The 20,919-nt window shown below is 44.0% G+C and overlaps 3 protein-coding genes across 13 annotated transcripts; 2 read left to right on the forward strand and 1 right to left on the reverse strand.

The window, feature by feature from the left end:
* Positions 1 to 2,289: 2,289 nt before the first annotated feature.
* On the forward strand, positions 2,290 to 14,704 carry LOC106749144 (eyes absent homolog 4). Of its 5 annotated transcripts, none has more exons than XM_014628304.1 (9): positions 2,290 to 3,166; positions 9,267 to 9,388; positions 9,851 to 10,061; positions 10,597 to 10,780; positions 10,867 to 11,002; positions 11,176 to 11,262; positions 11,563 to 11,828; positions 12,096 to 12,552; positions 12,868 to 14,704. In XM_014628304.1, exons 2-9 carry the CDS (start codon positions 9,277 to 9,279, stop codon positions 13,047 to 13,049), a joined length of 1,635 nt encoding a protein of 544 aa, XP_014483790.1. In that variant the 5' UTR covers positions 2,290 to 3,166; positions 9,267 to 9,276; the 3' UTR covers positions 13,050 to 14,704. The 5 variants fall into 5 exon arrangements, with proteins under 5 accessions (XP_014483790.1, XP_014483807.1, XP_014483814.1 ...); XM_014628321.1 differs by having other exon boundaries at positions 11,179 to 11,262; XM_014628328.1 differs by having other exon boundaries at positions 9,896 to 10,061.
* Positions 14,705 to 14,799: 95 nt separating this feature from the next.
* On the reverse strand, positions 14,800 to 19,744 carry LOC106749122 (digestive cysteine proteinase 1). 5 transcript variants are annotated; one of them, XM_014628281.1, is made up of 12 exons: positions 19,622 to 19,744; positions 17,712 to 17,764; positions 17,428 to 17,595; positions 17,152 to 17,324; positions 16,939 to 17,043; positions 16,708 to 16,867; positions 16,407 to 16,599; positions 16,084 to 16,301; positions 15,910 to 16,010; positions 15,647 to 15,775; positions 15,339 to 15,528; positions 14,800 to 15,244 (listed from the first exon to the last, which is right to left on the reverse strand). In XM_014628281.1, exons 2-12 carry the CDS (start codon positions 17,755 to 17,757, stop codon positions 15,060 to 15,062), a joined length of 1,668 nt encoding a protein of 555 aa, XP_014483767.1. In that variant the 5' UTR covers positions 17,758 to 17,764; positions 19,622 to 19,744; the 3' UTR covers positions 14,800 to 15,059. The 5 variants fall into 5 exon arrangements, with proteins under 5 accessions (XP_014483767.1, XP_014483776.1, XP_014483749.1 ...); XM_014628290.1 differs by lacking the exon at positions 19,622 to 19,744 and adding an exon at positions 18,881 to 18,953; XM_014628263.1 differs by lacking the exon at positions 19,622 to 19,744 and adding an exon at positions 18,588 to 18,693.
* Positions 18,717 to 20,829, forward strand: LOC106749227 (trafficking protein particle complex subunit 2-like protein). Of its 3 annotated transcripts, none has more exons than XM_014628470.1 (7): positions 18,717 to 18,975; positions 19,119 to 19,242; positions 19,736 to 19,779; positions 20,046 to 20,218; positions 20,321 to 20,408; positions 20,496 to 20,575; positions 20,668 to 20,829. In XM_014628470.1, exons 1-7 carry the CDS (start codon positions 18,937 to 18,939, stop codon positions 20,708 to 20,710), a joined length of 591 nt encoding a protein of 196 aa, XP_014483956.1. In that variant the 5' UTR covers positions 18,717 to 18,936; the 3' UTR covers positions 20,711 to 20,829. The 3 variants fall into 3 exon arrangements, with proteins under 3 accessions (XP_014483956.1, XP_014483965.1, XP_014483974.1); XM_014628479.1 differs by having other exon boundaries at positions 19,166 to 19,242; XM_014628488.1 differs by lacking the exons at positions 18,717 to 18,975; positions 19,119 to 19,242 and adding an exon at positions 19,390 to 19,424.
* Positions 20,830 to 20,919: the final 90 nt, after the last annotated feature.

Genomic DNA, 20,919 nt, shown 5'->3' on the forward strand with positions numbered 1-20,919 from the left:
GCCGGAACGCGAAAGTTTCTCGAGATGCTTTTATGGTAACGTTAGCGAGACTTTTAACGAAATTTGAGAATCCATCAGAGCCCGGGTGGTAAACGTACAATGGATGTTGGTACAAGATATAGAAAATTACATTGCCGCTCGTGTTGTTGCTCATTCTCGTCATCTCGTTCTTGAAAAATGCAGACCCACCTTCTCTCCCTCTCCGCCCCCCTTGCCTAGTTATAGTTACATTAGCCGTAAAGAGGTCGAGTCGAAAACGCGCGTCGGCCAAATGTAATTTATCCCGAAAAAAAAGATACCGCGTATCCTACGCGGGGGGGGGGGGGGGNCGAGTGTTCGGAATTCAATCTCGATGCGATAAATTTCATTCGATTTAACAATAAAATAAATTCCCACCCGCCTCATCAGCTGCCGAACGATCAACCGTTCTGAACTTTAAAGGTCGAAGGAGGCTGCGAGCTAATTTCCTCGACCGCGAGCTCCACCGCTCTTCGCCCTCCATTATTATTCCACTCACGACGTGGAGGCTCTAATTTATTTTGTCACGCGGTGACAGAGCAAGCGAATATCTTGCGGCGCTTTTATCGCGCCATAATCGATAAAGCGAGAAAAAAAGGACGCGGGAATATTCTCGCCTTCCAGGAACCCGCCGAGTATGACGTAGTGCCGTGGCGTGGACCTCCCGTCAAGAATTCCTCTATAATAAAAAGAGAAGGTGGAAAAACCGAAAGGCTCGCAAAACAAACGAGGAGACTGGACGCGACCGGCGCGAATTCGGGGACCCGTTTGCGAACGTTCTTTCCGTTCTGACGTTCCCCGACGTTAATTTCTGGCGAATCGCACGAGTCGCCGTTCGCGCAAAATCGAGTCCGTATCGACGGCCCGGTGTTTAAACCACAGAAATGGAACGCGTAAAACTAAACTAAAAAAATATACCATGTATAGATAAAACATATATGACGCAATATATGTTACATACATGTTACATCCGAAAATGTGCGCACATGTGGTGGGCATCACGCAATTCGGCGAGCACGCGGATTGAAGCACGGACGCGAGGAAAACGCGCATCACTTTTCTCATGTTTTTGCCCGGCCGATTCGTCGGGTCCTAAAACACGTATTCTACGATCCTTATCAAGATCATCCATAGATCCCTTTAATCGCTGTCCCACGTTTCCCCCGGTGATTCTAAAAAACCTGCCCCGTGGAGACAGAGAAAGGGGGAGAGGGAGAGAGAAACATCATTGCCGAGCGATTTGTACAAATGAACGGTGACAGGAGGTGACAATTATTCGATGGGGTCAGAGGGACGGGTGTTGAGGTTGAAGTTCGAAGAGAGTAGACTGTCTCCTGTGAATCCCCCTTCCCGTGAGCAGCTCAGCAGCCACTGGTTCTCTTTCTCTCTTTCTCTCTTTCTCGTTTCCACTGTCTATATCTTTCTCTCTCTTTCCTTTCTTATCTCTCGCGCCATCACCCACCATACGCTATGGCTCGTTAGCTCCTCTCACTCTAATTAACGAGCGACCTGTGCGCGCCCGCCAGTGAGAAGGAGGCGAAGAAACGGAGTTCGAAGAGGACAGAGATAAGGAACGAGTGAGAAAGAGGTATTTATTGCGATTCTCAACGGAGATAGATACGTATCGGACGATCGTCGACGTGCGAGTGTAAAAATACTCAGGTACAATATAGTATTTTATATGATATATTACTATACAGTTTCCTTTAATATATCATGACACACGAGGAATAAAGGGAAAGGAAAGACAAAGGAAGGAGAAGAACAATTCTTGGTTCCGGAGCAAACTCCGTCGGAGAAAAGACACAGATGACGGGAACATGTTGCAACGTGTGACAAACAAATCTTGGGAAAAACGAGACGAAAGGAAGGGACCGAAGAGAGAAACAGAGAGAGAGAAAGAGAGAGAGAGAGAGAGCGAGCGAGGGAGACGGGGAAGTGCGGCGGTTTTGAAGACGACAAAGACAGCGCGAGAGCGCGGAACAAAGAGGCGAGAGAAGACGGGACGAGACGAGAGTAGAGGGAGAGAGAGAGAGAGAGATGAAGGGGCAGAGAGGTAGGACGGAGAGGAGCCGAACGAGCCAGCCGAACGAAGGCGACCACGTGACCACCGGGCGGGGGTGGCAGGCGACATTTCGCATGCTCAGAACTCCACTGGCCGCGGCGTATCGCACACGGTCGGGGCCGCACGATACACCTCTCTCCGCGACACAACACACAAGCCGGCGAGAAACGATGGTAGCGGGTCGTTCGTGAAGAAGGTAGAGCGAGAGATTTTCGACGAGGGGAAGGAGGAGGAGGAGGCGGCGGCGGTGCGATCTCCGACGAAGTCGGCGTGAGAGCGCTGTTACAAACGCGAGTCTCGGTGGCGCGCGATCGCAAGGGGTGGATTCGCTCCTCTCTCTTTCTCTCTCTCTCTCTCTCTCTTCCTCTCTCTCTCTCTCTCTCTCTCACCGGTGCGTCCCGTTCGCGCGAACCATCTCGGGACGGTGTCCTCCGTGATCTGATCCCGGGACATCCCGGAGTTGACTCGACGTCGTCCTCCGTTCGCGAAGACTCCGAAAGAGACTCTCTCGAGAGTCGATCGACGGGATATCGGAGGGATATCGTCTCGCGTCACCGCATCATCATCGGCGACAGAGTGTTTCGTTTCTCTCTCTATCTCTTTCTACCTCTCTCGCTCTCTCTCTCCCTTTGCGTGCATGTGTGTGTGCGTGTGTGTACGTGCGCGTCTGTGTACGCCGGGCGGTGCGCGAAACGTAACGTGAGCATACCGCGGGACGAGAGTGCGGCGGGTAGGTAGGCAACTGCGACGATGTTCCCGTGGTCGTGGAAAGTGCGAGAAAAGTGACGGACCGAGAGGAAAGCCCGGGAGTCGTGTCGGGTACGTTGTGTTGCACCTACGTGGCCGAGAAGAGGCGTGGATCGCCGCGACGCATTTTACGTGGCGCGTAATTCGCGCACGCACCCACACACGCACACGATTGCGCGCGCGCACGCACGCACGCACGAACGCACGTTCGCTCGTGTTACGCGCTCCGGGATAACGATGCTGTTGTCAGGAGGGAATCACCCACGGCTCCCTTGAACGTTACTACGAGCGGAGCACCCTGCCCTCGGGAGTCCGGGGCCAGCGACGGGACGCAAGGTTTGATCAACGTTGTTTGATTAGATTTACGCCGAGGGTTTCCCCATTTTTCCTCGAGCGGCGGAGGGTTTCGCAGGGGGGGTTGATGACGCGTGGCGAGTCGGGATTTGTTGTTGTGCCGCCGCCGCCGTGCGATCGTGTGTCGCGAACGGGTCTCGCGAATTGCGATTTTTCGAAGCGTCGCGTGGCCGAGTCTCTGCGGAAATTAAGGAAGAGTTTACAGGGAAAATGATAGAAGCGATGTAGCACTGAAAAAGCAAGGATTCGCTAATAAGTATTAGGGTTTGGTAATAAGTGTTAAAATTTGGCGAATATCTGCCGAGCAAACATTTGATTACTGCAGAACGAAATAATTTCGTTCCGTTCATATCCGTATATTTTGTATATTATTCCGCATATGTGTTGTGTATACAGTACTTCCGTATATTGTATATTTAGTATATGAAACTAAATTGTAATTGTGTGGTTGCAGTAATCAGATATTTCGTCGGCGAGTATTCGCCAAATTTTACTTATCACCAAATCCTCTTTTCACTGTGAATACTATTAACTCCGTAAGCCCTTGAATTCCCTTTTTCTTTATACCCTGTATAATCACAGCTCAACTACAATCTATTTTTGGATCAATTCCCGCCGATACTTCGCTAATTGATCCACTTTTTCGGATATACTCCTTGGGGGAATTATAATTACATATTTTTCATAATTCGGTTTTTTCTAACACTAATGGAGCAAACGACGAACATATGAGCAGTGACGCTGGTCGGCGGTAAAATCGGAAAGATTCGTGCAAGCACGTGGACGAGAGGTTTCGCGTGTGCGCGTTTTTCTCGAAACTGCTAGATAGACGAGAGAGCCGTGGACGCGGCAGTTAGTTACGCGGATGTCGCACGCGCACACGCACACACACATACGCGCGCAAGTAAACGTCATTATCAATTGAGCATGCGTAACTTATGCATCTCATTCGGCTCGTTACCAGTAATGTATTTTAATTGGCCGGGCGTTGCGTAGTAGTATCAGACAATACATTCCGCCCGAAAAGCGTCGCCGCGCTGTTTGTTAACGCGACGGGTCTCGGAAATGTTACGATTCTCGAAACTCCGAACAGTCGCATTGTTTAATACAACGAAAGAACACACGCCATCGCCGCAGCGTCGTTCCTAACGATATCTGATGTTCTGTAATGTCACTTGACAGCTCGATGAGATTCAAGGTAAATTACAGTGAAACGTGACGTAAACGGTGGCGTGTAAACGGACGGCTTATAAGTTCTCTACGCGTTTTCATCCCGCTCGATACACGTTGCAATCGCGAGTTTGCAGTTTCTTATGGCGTCGAAACATTCTTACGGCGTTGAACGCGTTACATTTATATACCCCGAATAACCGTTCATTGAACGGCCAACGGTCTTTCGGAATCACCTTAACTCGTTGTAGTTCATCGGCGACTTCAAAGACTGCACGTCTTCGCGCTTCAAACCGCGCGCAGCAAGTGTTAATTTATATATGTTAAGATTATTTACTTGTTAACGGATCGAAGATGCAAATATCACGCGATGAAATGAGTACCGAGCAAGATGTAGGCGTTTCTCCGTAGTCATTACCACGTAACGATTGCTTCAAGTTAAAGTGTAAAGACTCGTTTCGCAGTTTTCAAGCCATTGGGACTTTGTCTCATGGAAGCGTCTATCCAGGCAGAACGAATGTCTAAAAGATGTCAGAAAGACGTTCTATTTTTTCGATATCTCTCAGACATCCTTAAGAGATCTTTTAGGAATTTGTCCTACCTGAATAGATCGAAAATGAAGCAGATGGCAGTAAGAGTGAATTAACCGATAACATGAAAATTGCTATTCAATATCTCGCTGCTTACGGACCTTAGAAGAATGACCGGGTTATCAGTTTAAGACGGTTTGATGCCTTAAGTCTTTGTCTTAACGCATAATGGCTCTCTTCCACTGTTGAAAAAAACCAGGTAGGCATCCTATGGAATCCTACGGTGATCCCTGGGGATTTGGGTCAAAAACCCAGGTCCTAAATGGACTCCTATATTTCCTGGATTTCCACACACACACACACACACACACACCGCATGTCCTCTATACAGATTTAAAATCTTCCGTGTGGATTCACACGAGTTTCCTGGGATTTCCTTGGGAAATCCACCTGGAAATCCTCAACAGGGTTGTGTGTCCGGAGTCTTAAACTCGTCGTTATGTTTATGATTGATGACAAACCGCTGTAATAATAATACAAAGAAATCAAATCAGAATTTAGACAAAGATCAGGGCACAGAACCGTCATCTTAAAACTACAAGTCAGAGCCATTTTGCCAAGGCCTGAAATTTCTCTATGGAGGGACGGCTTGATAAGGCCAGTTCTCTTAAACCGCGCCAGTGCCGCGCTAGAAAATCGTTCCTCTTCCTTTCGACATCTTTGTACGCCTCGCTTCACTTTCATGGCAAAAAGTGCAACCCAGTTCGGCCAAGAAAAGAAAGAAAAAAAAGAACAGACCTAATATTTATTACGCGTTGGTTCTCCCGTGTAACACATGTACGAAACACGCGCGCGAGGCTTGGAAGGTACCGCGCAAGCGAGTCGAGCATCTCCGAGGGGTCGGTTCGACTAGAAAAACAATCTTGCCGAAAGACGCTGGAAACTATCGTTACCTTTCTCGCTGCGGCTAGATGGCTTCGAACAAAAAGCTTTTGTCTCGGCGAACTGTAGCTATCCGCGCTTGCTTTTCCTTTTCTGCGACGTAAACCGGCCAATTAGGTGAACCGAGCGAGAGTTCTACAAGCAGGAATCGCAGACGCGTTTTTTTCTCTCTTTCTCTCTCTCTCTCCCGTTCCGCTGCATTTCGCTTTCGTGACGGCTGACGGACAGTTTAGCCAGACAGCAAGCTAAGCAACTCGCCTGCGATAAACACTTCGACGCGGGCTTTTGTTTAGATAAGCAGAGTGCCTTTCATCTCGCATCACCGTGCACTACGCGAGAAGACTGGCCGAGATGAATCGCGGCCGCATATATACAGGATGGCGACAAGTTTGCGCCCGCATACGAAATAGCGCGACATTCCTGCGTCCGATCTGAAGTTGCCGAAGCACGAAATGTGTTCGAGTACATACAGTCATTCATAGGACGGCCGCAACACTTTTGTTTTTTATGTTTCGGAATGCATCCCACGTATTGGATCGCGCGAGGTCTCATTATGAATACCGACCGGAGACTTGAACTTGCCGACGAGACCTCGTTCTTCAGCATATCTCGAGAGTGGCAACGATTTACATAGATTACGTGCCGCTAAAATCGCAACTCCGACGAGATTGCACGGACAATCCACACGAACGATATAGTTTGTTGAAACGACGAAATTGAAATTCCGCGAGCGGATGGGTGTCTTGGGGATGCGACTTGGTAACGAAGGGTTACAAAGTGGGTAGAACGCCGAGCGAGGCATGCGAACGTTTTGGTCGAAACGAACGAAGCCCGAGTTAACTCACGCGCGTTCGAGGCATTAATTAACGTTAAACGTCACTCGAAAAGGAAGGCGATTCCGAGTCTCGGTTGCCAAGAGAGAAGGAGGGAAGAAATGGCCGGTTATCGAATATCGAAGAAGCGCGAGATCCGCGGGATCGCGTTTTCGTGCGCGTCAAGCGCAGAAGCTGATTCTAAATTCGACGATCGACGATGATTGCATTACTTCGAGCGCGAAGGAATTCTCGGTGTAAAAGGTATCCCGAGAGAAATTACACGGTTATTTTCGTTTTCAACCGTGTACTTCTTGTGATTTTAATCACGGAAATAGTGGTAGCGATAATATGCATGTAAGATAACATCATTGACGCCCCGGATAGCGTAATGTCGAAAATCGAAACATAAGATGTCTTAAGGAGATCCCAGAGTCGTCCTGTTTTATTGCAAACTCGTCAATATTATATTCGTTATCGACTGCACGGAATTAAAAATCCTCCTGCAAAATTACAATACACGCTCAATGTAGGCGAGGACGGTTGACTTTATTTCGTCTTTCGAATAAAATTTGCGCGACTTAAAAAAAAAAACATAATAGGTCTGTTCTTTCTGACTGAATCAGATTGCACTTTTTCCCTTTAATTCCCCTTCTTTACAGAAGGGAAAAAGATCGATTGAATGAACGTGAATTGAGCGTTTTGATTGAAGGGAACAGAATTTCTGGCTTCTTATTGGAAGCCAATTTGATCCTTAAAGTTCGAAATTCTGTTTCCTTCTACGTGAACACGTTTGATCCGTTCATTGTCACGTGAATTCGACCAATCTTTTTGTCCGTGTTGAGGCGGTTTTAGGAAAATAGGTGTAAATATTGACACTCAGCGACGAAGCGACGCGGATTTCGCGTATTAGCGTTAAGCAGTCAGCTGTAAAGTCAAACGCGCGAGAAAGTGAGGAAGCACACACGCGTGTGCGAATATATCTCGACATTCCCTGTCGGGATCCCGGAATCAGAAGTCCCGATTGGAATGTCAAGTGGAGACAATTCGGCAAATTGATCATTAGTCGCGTCCGGGCGACTTCGATCGTTCTTTAATCCGGAAACCGTCTCTTAGCCGAGCGGACGATCGGACGTCGTGTCGAAGGAAGAAATCCCACGGACGTAAATCAAAAGTTTTCGGTGAAGTATATCTTTCATTTGGAGGGGAGAATCAAAGAGTTATCATTATTTCGTAACTCGTTCTGCGTCCGATCGCGATTGCGAACGATCTACGTGACAATTTGGGAGAAGAGTCCCGAAATCCCCGATAGCTCTCGATCAGTTATCGAACGAATATTCGGACTGGCATGCAAATGGCCATATTTCTGCGAAACAACAATGGCATAAGCATGAACAATTACCAATAAAGTTCTACTCGTCGCTCGACTCGTTTTCTCTTTCGCTCGCGCTCGGCTCCACATCCACACAAACGTCTACAAGTATCTAACGGCCATCCTGAGATTTCTTTTTTTTTTTATTGACTAGTGAGACGCCTCTATAGTTCTCGCGAGGCATCTTGTAATAATGTAAAGCGTAGTGAAAGGAGGCTCCATTGGCTGGTTTCGGTTCTTCGCGGTGTACGCCTACCCGGCCAGTCACTCCACCTCTTCGACACGCAATTGGCAGACAATAATGAAGTTCACACGCGAGCGACCCTCGCAGGTGCAGCCTTCTTCCGCTCGCCGGAGTCGCCGGCTAAAACGCCGGCGATCGTTCGACGTGCCTCGTCATTACACCGGAGAAACGTCACAATTGAGAATAACGATCAATTAGACATTACTCGGCGGGCTCTCGCAAGCTCCGTTTTTCCTCGTCCGCGGGTTCTTCGACTTCGCCTTAAGTCCGGATATGTGTAGTAAGATTTCAGCCTTTCGCTCCGAGCACGAAATTTGTTTTTCTAACGTTTCTCAGCGCTACCGGTACGTCGCGATACCTAAGTTTCGAACGAGTTTATTGCGATTTCAGCCAGTGCGGGAAATGCGCCTTTTGCTCAGAAATTACGTTACATTTTGTCACACGGAAGAAAACAAATAGCCCCCACAGGGGCGAAAAGCTGCCCGTACAACTGAAATTTAGTTCATTCAGCTAATTCTCTTTTTGTCCCTACAGCTTCTACAAACTATCACTACGAACTAGAAGACGATTGTTCCAACTTCTTGGTAAGATTTACCCGATAGGTACCTATTGGACGCACCAATGAACAACAGCCATTGATGCTTACCTAATAGACACCTATCGGGTAAATCTTACCAAGAAGTTAGGACAATCGGCCTTAAGTCTGCTAATTAAATTTCAGTTGTATTATGTGGTCAGCTAATTACTTTTCTCCGTGTATATATTATCGTTTACAGCAAAGGGCTAAAAGCTTGTTATAAATCCGGACTAAAGAGTCGATCCGAGACGTCAGGCCTTCTTTCAGTCGCGAGTGCGACGCGACTCACCGTTCGACTTGGTTCTCCGCAATTCGTTCCTCATTTTTTCCTTTATTTCTCGCCGTGTTTTACTCCATGACCGTGTTTTATTTTATGACGCTTCTATAAGCGCGCAGGGAGGGTCGCAGGTGAATTAGTGACTTATGTCGTTGCAGATAGAGTGATATGTTAACCGAAGACAATGACCCGACGAAACCAGCAGGGGTTTTAGACAATGCTGGCAACGTGTCTTCCTCGACAGAAGCCTCGGTACAGCATCCTCGCGCCGCAAACAATGGTAGATAGAAGATCTAACTGGCATTGGCGTAGAGGCGGATGCGCCGCTCGACGATCGGCTGATGTTTACCCAGATATTGTTGCACACAGTTCTTGATATGCCGATAAGGTTTGAATTAACGAGTGTGCCGTTGAGACTACGCATAAAAAGTACATTATATAAGGAGAGGAGGGGGAGGGGGGGGGAGAAGAAAGGAGATGCAATCGCGGCGGCAGTGTGCTCATCGGCGAACGATCGTTTACCGGCGCATCCATCTCGCGATAACAAGCTGAATGCATTTCGTTGTGATTTTTAACAAAGATGCTATCTTTCCATTTCCACCGTTTCACCGTCGTATTACAGTCGCATCGTATTACGAGCGTATCGCGATCGTCGACCTCTCGGGAACAACGAGAGAGCGGCGGTTGATAGCGGCGCGAGTTTTTCCTTTTCGCACGAGGCGTAGGAGATTTTTATTTACAGAAATTCATTTACAAACCACTCATCCGCTCGTCTTCACGTTGTCAGAAACTGAAGTTAAGAACGAGGTGCAGGACTGTCCCGAGACCGACAGCGTGCCAAGTGGCGAGCTGTACATCGACGAGAATGCTGAGGAGAAGGAGCAGGAATATCCGGATTCGATGGAAAAGGCGGATTACGGATCCCTGTACGGTGCCAATCAATATTATAACAGGTAAGATGAATATTAGTACAAAGTCGAGAACCAGTCGCTCGTCGACGTCGTCTTAACATACGCTGAGTGAAAGAATGTGTAAGAAATTAAAGATATTCATTCAGTGGGTATTAACAATGTATTTACTTATATAAATATACGTATTTTTATCCTGAAGGAAATTACGAGTGATTCTCAACTTTGTTTTACAATATATAAATCTTCACGAATGGAAGATATTAAGGACTTGGCGATAAATATATATTTGCAAGACACATTTAAACATATTTTCATTTCACTCGGAATTCTCAACACATTGGCTGAAAAAAATGAGGGAATTCTCCGAGAATTTTTTTCGGGTTCGAGTAGACCCTACTTAGGTACAAACATTATTAGTGCCCATCGAAGAAACATTTTTTATTCTTCAAATATATTTTCTCTCCCAGTGTACGTAATCGTACGCTTTTACGCAAACGCGAGAACTTAAATCGCTCGTTCTCCGTCTCTCGTCACCGCTTTTTCCCTTTCTCTCTCTCTCTCTCTCTCTCCGTCGTAGCCTCTACAACTCGCCGCCTTATGGATCCACGACGGTCTCGAAGTCCGCGTCAAGCTTACAGAGCTCGTACCTAAGCTCCTACACGTCGTCGAGCTCGATGACGCAGTACCCGTCCTACGCCGGCTACAACAGCGGAGCGACGACTTTCCCGAACGTGGCGCAGAATATATCGCCGGCCTCTCAGGTGACGACGCGTGCATGTTTTCTCTCCTCGTTCGTCCCGAAATTCAATTCGTTGATTCCTCCCATTTTCTCCTGCCTTTTTAGCAGAAACTGGACTACAGCGCCTACAGCAGCAGCCTCTACGGGAACGACAGGGTGCCGCTTCAGTATTCCGGATACTACCCTATGCCCGGTTATCACGCGCCGCCCACCTCCTTCAACATCGGCAACATCAACTTCGCGGGTAATCGTCTGCTAGATCACGCTTTCTCGTGCTCCTCTCGCGTCCTCTCAAGCGAGATAAGTCACGACTCCAAACTCGTCTCTCGCGAGTATATTGTATTTGCGCTCGTTTAATCTTCACCCTTGTTTTTCAAACAATGCGATTAACTTAACGCCGTGTTTCGTGTGTACAAGAAGACTCGACCAAGTCCGCGCTCACGTTGGACCCGACTACGCATGATGCGAGCGATCTGACCGCACGGGAAACCGCAAACATCGAAGGTACAACACCCGATACGTATCTCTTACTTTGCGCCGTAACCGCCGCGTTTTGCGGGGGGGGGATCGATCGGCCGGCGGTTACCGCAGTTGCGGAAACACGGACGAATTCTAGCCGTCGCTTTAAATCGAACGAAAAAAAAAAACAATGCGAACCTGTCTCCGCACAGTGAGTGGATTTACGTCCTACGTGTTTCCGGAAAAAAAAAGGGGGGAAAAAATAATCGCGTTCGAATACATTCTCGTGATTTGGAATTCGCACAGAACGATATCATTGATCATCTTTTAACGGAACGTCTTCAGTGGCGGCGACGAAGCCATGCAGGCGCGGCAGGAGGCAAAGCGGAAGCGGGAACAGTATCGGTTCGGCGGACACGACGGAGGCCGGGCCTGATCGTATATTCATCTGGGACCTTGACGAGACCATCGTTATATTCCACTCCTTGCTAACCGGGCATTTCGCGACGAAGCACCGCAAAGATCCCACCCCCCTGGCTCAGGTGGCGTACCGAATGGAGGAGATGATATTCAACTTGGCGGACACGCACTTCTTCTTCAGTGACATCGAGGTGACGGGAATTTCCTTCCGGCCGTTGTAGCGATATATTCAGTTATTACGGGAGGATGTTAATACATACCAGATTCCGAGCGATTATTTATCAGCCGTTTCCTCATTATTTCCACGACTGTCGTGTCTTTCAACTTGACGAATACTTTCGGAAACACGCGTCCACACGTGGGTTATTGAAGATCTTCGTTGAAAACCTCCCAAGTTCAAGCGAGTTGTACTCAGCTCGGGTGTCGAGGTATATTGCAATTGGTGTCTCCTCTCGTAGGATTGCGATCAAGTGCACATAGACGACGTCGCGTCGGACGACAACGGACAGGACCTGTCGTCCTACAACTTCGCGACCGACGGCTTCCAGTGCGCGTCCACGAACAACGGGATATGCCTGACTTCCGGAGTGCGGGGCGGCGTCGACTGGATGAGGAAGTTGGCGTTTCGCTATCGCAAGATCAAGGAGATCTACTGCAATTATCGCAACAACGTCGGGGGTCTCCTGGGCACGGCGAAGCGCGAGCAGTGGCTCCAGCTGCGCTCCGAAATCGAGGTGTTGACCGATAACTGGCTGACGTCGGCGATCAAGTGTCTGAGCCTTATCAACAAAAGGAGCCACTGCATCAATATCCTGGTGACGACCTCGCAGCTGGTGCCCACCCTCTCCAAGGTCCTGCTCTTCGGCATCGGCGGGATATTCCCCATAGAGAATATATACTCCGCCAACAAAATCGGTAATTACAAATGGTTATGATCGGCTACGTTCAGCGGGGGAGGGGGGAAGCGATCAGTGAGCAGTCATTGATTACGCAGGACCACAGAATAAAAAAAAAGGTACTTTGTTCCGAGAGGAGGACCAACCGTTTCCTACATATTTTGATGCGCTGAAACAGAATCTCTGTTTCCAAAAATTCGTGCCACATTTATGAGACACATGGCGGAAGGGTCGGAAATCACAGAATTCGGGAAAAAAAATCCGACCACTTTTCGTGTTGCATAAAGACTACCCTAGTAACGCAAGTAACGAAGTAACGCAAGTGTTGTTTCAGGAAAGGAAAATTGTTTCGGGAGGGTGGTAGCGCGATTCGGCCGCAGGTGTACGTACGTAGTGATAGGCGACGACTCGGACGAGGAGAACGCGGCGCGAGCGCACAACTTCCCCTTCTGGAGGATAAACAGCCTTTCGGACACGCAAGCCCTGTACAATGCCTTAGAAATGGGATTTCTCTAATCAAAATGTAGATCGCGATCCGTGGCGTTGGGGAAGGTTGCACGGATGTCAAGCGCACGGATGATGACCGCACGCGACTCGCGTGAAATCGTGCGGCAAAAAAGTGAGGAGAACCAGTGACAAGGCGGCATGCTTGACTCTCTGGGGAGAAGAAGCTCTTATCATTCCTATAACTTTTATCATGTGTAATATATACGTAACAACAAACGGATGGCCGACACCTCCGTCAACTGTAATACGTATATGGCTAACATTCGCCGACGATCAGATATTTTATGAGCTCGGTCGGACACGTCTCTCGGTCCGTAAGTGATATAGAAATGAAAGTAAGACTTAAGTGATAACGAAAAACACAAAGAGAAAAATCGGGGGGGAAATTTAAGAAAAATTTATGTATAATAAGATCTTCCGGATGGCTCTCCAGCCGCTAACTTAGTCACGTGTACTATATTCAACTGAGACGGAATTTGTGGAAAGGATATACCGGGTGAATCGCTGGAAACGGAGCTTCTGATCGAGTGACGGTTCTGGATCCGAAGATTCACTCTGTATGCACACATACACCTTTCGTGTACTTAACTATACTACATTTGCATACTTTTGCTTCTCGACGACCGGTGAAATCGAGCGATTTTTACAAATGTACGATAAAGCGGGTCTCACTAACGCGGCGATTATGATTCTTCCCATTTTGCTATATTTCGCGAGCGGTTTGCTTTCGCGGCACTTCCGGGATTCATATTCATTGTTTCTCACAATCTAATATCGCAGCTGTCGCTTGCTTCTTGCGTTACTTTCACGTGCAAATTTATCACGAGGAGTTGAGTCAACAGGTTAGTTACAGTTTCACTGATCGCCTTAATATCTTTGTTCGTCATGCCTTTTACATACGTATCTTTACATTCCTTTAGTCCTTATGTTACAAATATAGCTGTAAGCAGTATTATGTATATTTTGAAAGTATCCATCATATCAATCACACATTACCATGACGCACCTACCAGACACAAATGTGTGTGCATTAGGAGAAGTATTTATATATTTGTAAAGATACTATATAGTTATATATATATATATATAACTATATATATATATATATATATATATACACGACTGTATTTTGGAATTGTACAAGGACATTTGACAAACACCCCGAGAAATGCATTAATATAATAAAGAAAACGAACTAGAGTATAGTTGGAGATTGCAGTTGACATCGTTATGTGTAAAAACAGTTTATAAAAAATTTTTCTGAATATATCGTATTATTCGTTAAAGCAAAGATATTAATAAAAAATATGATTGAAAATATGTAAGATACCGTTTGTGTCTCGAAAGACTGGCATCGTGCAAAGATAAAAGTAACTTAATATTGTCCTTTACTTTAGTAAGCAAATTATATGTGTATCAAGTCCACACACACGTACACATATATATACACACACACACATACACACACATAGAGTAAATTATATGACACTAATTTAATATCAGCTGTTCTCGAGTAAATTGATATTCTAAGATTCTCGTTTTTACTTGAAATATATATATATATACACGTCTCTACTTCTCAATTCCACAAACAAATCAAGTTTGTCTCACTCTTGCCGCTCTCTACCGTATATACTTCGGACTTTAATATAATATAATTTTATTCATGTCTCTCACATATACAAAATTGTTATTTTTATCTTCCTAAATAATCACCTTTTTGATACTAATAAAAGAAATCGTGTTCAACAAATGCTTCTTTTAATTACGAAATATTTTGTATATATTTTCCTTTATATATATACATTTTACAGATTTTCCTTTGTAACACATAGAAAGTAATAATCTTTAACAAATTCACTTCACAGAGCTCACGTCGTTCATCGTAAGCTAGACATAGTTGAGAGTCTGAAATATGCTCGACACTTCACCTATATATTTGCGCATTTTTTTTTATTAGATTAATATTAGAGAGCCTCTGGTGCGATGAACGACCAGCTCTTAGAAATAGGAACATCCTTACATAGTAACGTATGTGGGAGTAAGAAGAATACCGCAATTGTCATCCTTCTGTGCCATGAGAATATAGCCATCGTTGCCCCAGTAATTTGACCAGGAATTCTTCACCAACCAGTAGTTTTTTCCGAGCAAAGTGCCGTAACCAATGGCCAAGACGGCATGATCCAATTTATCTTCAGTATTACCTGCATCACCAAGCGTTCAATAATTGTACGCTACTTGACGGACTCACATCTATGCGCGATGAAGCAAGCCGGTTAATGTTCGACGCAAACTTACCGCAAGCTGCATCGTAGTACACTCCGTGAGAGTAGAAGGAGAATGTCTTGTGGGAAGCATCGATAGCAACGGAAATGGGCCCGTGCAGGGCAATAGCGATTTTCAAGGCATCCACACTGCTTGGAGTAACGTTTACGTAACCCGTGATCTTAGCTGTCGTCGTCACATTATTTATATGACAATATCCGTCCTGTGAAAGAGAGTAATGTTTCTCAAATCGCTCGTTTTATATATCCTACGCACTGTACATCATCGATCGGATGATATTCCTTTCATTTCTTTAACTGATTTCTCCAAATGATCTTCACCTGTCCCAAGTAATCACCGTAATCCTCCTCGGTAGGTAAGCCGTGCTTCATGATCCACTGATACGCACGGAAATCCTCTCCACCGTCGCAACCGTTGTTCCCAAAACCCCACGAACAATCGATAAGAGCCTGAATTTTATTAATATTTCCATATTATTATTCACAATACCGCGGCAATATAACACATAAACTCGAGCTAAGATCGAAGTTAATAATTAAGAGGACTGTAATAACATACGGTTGTACTTTTACGAGTTTCTTACCTGTTGAGATAAGCTTATTAATTTGTTGTACTTCATGAAATATGCACCTTCTACCGCTCCGGTAGTACCAAAACTCCAGCAAGAACCGCAAACGGACTGATCTGTTTAAGTAATGTGCATAATTAATACCTATATAATTTACACACGGCATTAAAATGTATCGAAATTGCGAACCTTTGACTGGTGTCACAGCACCATACAGTCCCCAGTTTACAGAATCAGGAACATCTGCAATCTCTTTTTCGATATCGTGCGGGAATGGTGCTCCGCCTTTGTAACCTTTGGTATATTGTTTGCCTCGTAAAGCCCTCATCTCGAGATCAGTGCGATCTGCTAAGTGATTCGCGTTCAACTGATAGCCCAAATTGGCACGGTTTGTAGAATGGATAAATCTGAAGATGTTTTATACAACTTATATGTAAATGTTTATATATAAATGTATTTAACTGTGTTTAATATAACACACACGTAAAATGTTAATTTCGGCAAGAACCTACCTCATGTTCTGTCTGAATACTTCCTTGCGACTCTTGTGGTCCAAGTCATTGCTGTAATGTTTCTTGTGGGTCGTTTTGAAGTTATCGAACGCTTCGTCCACATGACCCTCGTAGTTGTGAATGAACTCGCGCATTGGATTAAAAGTATATATGTGATTTTCCCCCGGACCCGGGAAACTGGCACATGTGGTGTCTGAAAAAAAAATTAATATTACAAGTCTTGTAATAAAGAAATGATTCGACTGTAAGGTATGTGTGTAGTAATAAAATAAGTGCCGCTACACGAAGATATTTCACATACTTTCCGTAATTTTAAAGACATCCGAGCTGGGTGTTTCGGAGGAGTACCAATCATAATCCAAATAATAATGATCGTAATGCGAACCTAAAAGGCTATTAAATCCACGCATTTCGTATCTTACAGGAATAGGTTCTTTTAGTTGCGGGACACGGGGTGATTTCTGCAGAAAATACTTATTTTAATTACTGTAAATGTTATCTTATTATACATTACAAGTAATTTTATCCTTACCTTATAGCGTATCCAGAGTGTATATTTATTTGTTTTCTCTCCGATCTCTTGTACAAGTCGCCACTTTTCGCACATCAGCCCGTTTATCATCTCTTCCCCAATGCACTATACACATAATTTACTAATCTGTATTATTGTAAAACCAGTTACCCACATACATATTATTTGCTATAATATAGCTAATAGTGTCGTATTGAAAATATTTTTTATTACCTTCATCTCGTGTGTATCTGGGAGGATACTTTGAGGCTCTATCTTCATGTCTTTAGTGCCATTCACTTGAAGACACGTATCCTCATTAATGACAGACTCTGTAGTAACAGGTGCTATTTTTATGCTGGCTCCATACTGTTCTTTGTGTGACAGTTGATAGGTTTTGACCATTCCTATAATAAAAGTGGAATTATATATCGCTTGTACTTTGTACACTATATATTGACTTGTTTCATACGTTTCTAAACTCCAAAGATAGATAAATTCAACTTGTACCTCCATAGTAATCAATCCGACTTGATCCACTGGTACCGTCGTACCACGCATAAAAAGGCTCACGAATTTCCGCATATGGTATGTACAAAGTCCCTTTCACTGTATATGTTTGGCTGAATGCTGGGCCTGCCAAAGCCTCTTTGGATGATGCTACTACGTAACATATCCCTGAAAAGAAAAGAAAAACATGTTAATGAGAAGAGGTAAATAAGAATGCACATGCAATAAACAAAGAATTATGTTAACATCATATTGGTATCATATAAATTATTTGAATAACTTACCACAAAATATTAGAAGTAGAGTTCTCCTAAAGTAAAACATTTTCATCGAGTCTCTGAAATGTGATACTAAATTACAGAATTTATATACTGGTGTATTTATTGTCGATATTTATTATCAATATTTTTGATAACATAAATGACCCAACTAGATTGTGATGACTGATAGATGATCGCGTGTACCAATAGGATTAATATAAATGTAAATGTCATTGTTTTTCTCTTATAAAAAAGATAACAAAAGAATGTTTGCATCATTATTGCATATATCAGGTGATAACAGATAATACTTATCAAGGAAGCAAGAAGAGCGTTAAATTACCGTACAGGAAATGTGTAATCATCAAGGATATGTGTAATCAAATACAATGTCAAGAGGCAAAACATCTGTGCATGTGCCAAAAAAAATTGCACTTTAGAGGAGAAATTAATTAACAATACCTTAAAGACTCATTAAAATGCAATTATCGTGGGGGAGAAAAAAAGACAGTTCGCGATAATTACACCGTTTTTATCGATAAATACCACCGATAGTCGTAATGACGTTGTTGACTTTGATTGAATTCACGGAAACGCAATAGCGTTTTCAAACAAAGGTATTCGAGTCGCTCTCCGAGGGAACTTAAGCCGCTTCTCATGAAGCCGTACTTTATCCGAAGCCAGCATACAAGACTTGTTCGAATCAAAATCTATTTGGTTAAACGGAAAACAGCAGCAGGTCGAAAGTGTGTCGCGACTGCATGTCCGCGATCCAACAATTCGAGAGAAAGTTTACTCGATTGTTTCGATCGAGAAACAACTCTGCAAAGATGCTGTCGCGATATTTAAAAAAACGGAGAATTGACTTTAATCGTATACAACTAATCGTGCGAAATTTACCGTAATTGTGTCACAGTAAAGCAAGCTGGGCTCCTCCGAGACACAACAATATCCGTACGAAGTCAACCGACGAATGCGAGCGAAGTGCAACCGACTGCAATTGAGTGCATTTGTAACTGCGGTCTACGAGAAGGTGGCGGATTATCACTTGAAAACGGTTTGTGTGAAGCCGTTGTGACGTCACGGTTTTCGTGCGGTGCGATCCATACTACGGAGATTTCGTATCTTTCGTATCTCTCCGATGGAAACTATCGAGCGTGATAATAAAGATAACAACTTATCAAACGTCTTACCTCTCAAGGCTCGGTTTGCAAGTTTATCCGAGCTGAACTGAGATTTATTACGTGATATGTCACGGCGCACCCAAGTTATCCAGTTGTACAAGACGGTAATAATAACAGTAGTGCGAATAGACTTAAAACAGCAAGAAACACGCAAACTTCTTCTTTTTCATCGTTCCTTACATAATTTAACTAATTTCCCCATCTTCTTCTATTTCCCCGTGAAATCTTTGGAAAAATATGTTTTCAGCTGTTATACATGGGTCGAGACTATCCAAAGGGATATCAATATTTCAGGAGCAAGTTGAGGAGAGCCTTCGACAAAAACAGAGCCGAGACCGATCCCGAGAAAATCGATAACATGATAGGACACGGTAATTTCGTAACAAAAGAGCTGGAAGCGTTGTACATGTTGCGCAAGTACAGAACATTGAAGAAAAGATATTATGACGATTAACGGAGAAGTTTACGTCACGCACAATTATCCGGAGATTTTAGGTTACGAGAGAGAGAGAGAGAGAGAAAGTGTTGTTTTGATTCAGCAAATTACTCTCTAGTATGTACAGTACGTTTTATCGATTAGAATTACTACTTTTTGTAATGTGTATACTTTCGACGTGTACGCCGATATTCTGTATTTTGTAACATTTTGTACAGCAAATTAAAATCATTCGTCGAAACAGCATCTTATTTTATTCAAGCAACGCACACACACACACACGCACATAAGCATCACGGTACTGTCATTCTAACCTGTATTATCGTTGTGTACGGAAAATTCGTGCCTGCGATAATCGTTCTCGGATAGACTCGAGAGAAAATGCGTGTCGCATTGTAATGAAATTACATTCTTCTGCGTTTCCGTAGAATCTGAAAAAATGGTCGCTTGCGTCGCTGTTATCGGCAAGGATGTGAGTATACGTTGCTTTTGTATTTAGAGGTTACCCGGACAGCACGAATGCCCAAAATCGGGACATAAGGCGTCTCTTAGACGTCTTAAAGTCGCTTTTAAGATTTCGCAATATGAGACATTTTTGAGACATCGAAAAGACGTCTTATGTCCCGGTTTTGGACATTGCGCTGTTTGGACACGATTCATCAAGTTGCACGGAAATGTCCAAACGTATGCAATTGTACGAATGAAATTGTTCGGTCGACTGACAAGTGTCTTTCGCAGAACTCCCCGAAATATATCAAGTGTGCGGATGAGGCCTCAGCGCTGCAGTTTCACTACAAAGTACACACATCCATCGATATCATAGAAGAGAAGTTGAGTGTAGGAAACAAAACGGCAGTCGATACGCGCGACTTGTATCTGGGTTTGTTGTTTGCAACTGAAGAGTATAAAATGTACGCATACAGTTAACAATAGGATTGACAAATTTGATGATACCAGAGATGTTTCTACATTAAGTTCCGCTTTAAATAGATTCTTGAAATTTTTGCCTTCAGATACGGATATGCTACTAACACAAAAATAAAATTCGTCATAGTATTGCAATCATCCAATGTATCGTTGAGGGAAAACGATGTGAAAATGGTATTGCTTGTTTCTTGTTTCATATGTGTATCACAGATGCGTCGATAGATTCTTGCATCAATTTAATCCTTAAAAATTGATCAATAGACTTTCAAGAAGCTACATGCCGCATATTCCAATGCAGTTTGCAATCCATTCTACATTCCAGGTGATCAAATAAATTCCAAGTAAGCATTCATACGAATTGATTGAGTCATTCATATATTCATACCACAAATGATATGAGCAGTTAATCATATATATTACTTTTTCTTCTTAGGTCATTTGATACATCAGTGATGGAAATAATGAATGTCATGTGATACTCTAGAATGTATAGGATAAAAGTGTTTAATTTAATAAAAATTAAATTATACACAAGTATTCTGTAATAAGTCACTCGTTAATGAATAATTAATTAATAAATGATAATTTCGCGAGATATTTCGTAATATTCTGAAAATCAATTTTTATTTTCCCTATTTATAAATTTTCCAAACACACTTCAATTTCAACCCCGTATCGCTGGACG

The sequence above is a fragment of the Dinoponera quadriceps genome, unplaced genomic scaffold (genome assembly GCF_001313825.1).
Source record: "Dinoponera quadriceps isolate SergipeBrazil2010 unplaced genomic scaffold, ASM131382v1 scaffold37, whole genome shotgun sequence".
Classification (NCBI taxonomy): Eukaryota; Metazoa; Arthropoda; class Insecta; order Hymenoptera; family Formicidae; genus Dinoponera; species Dinoponera quadriceps.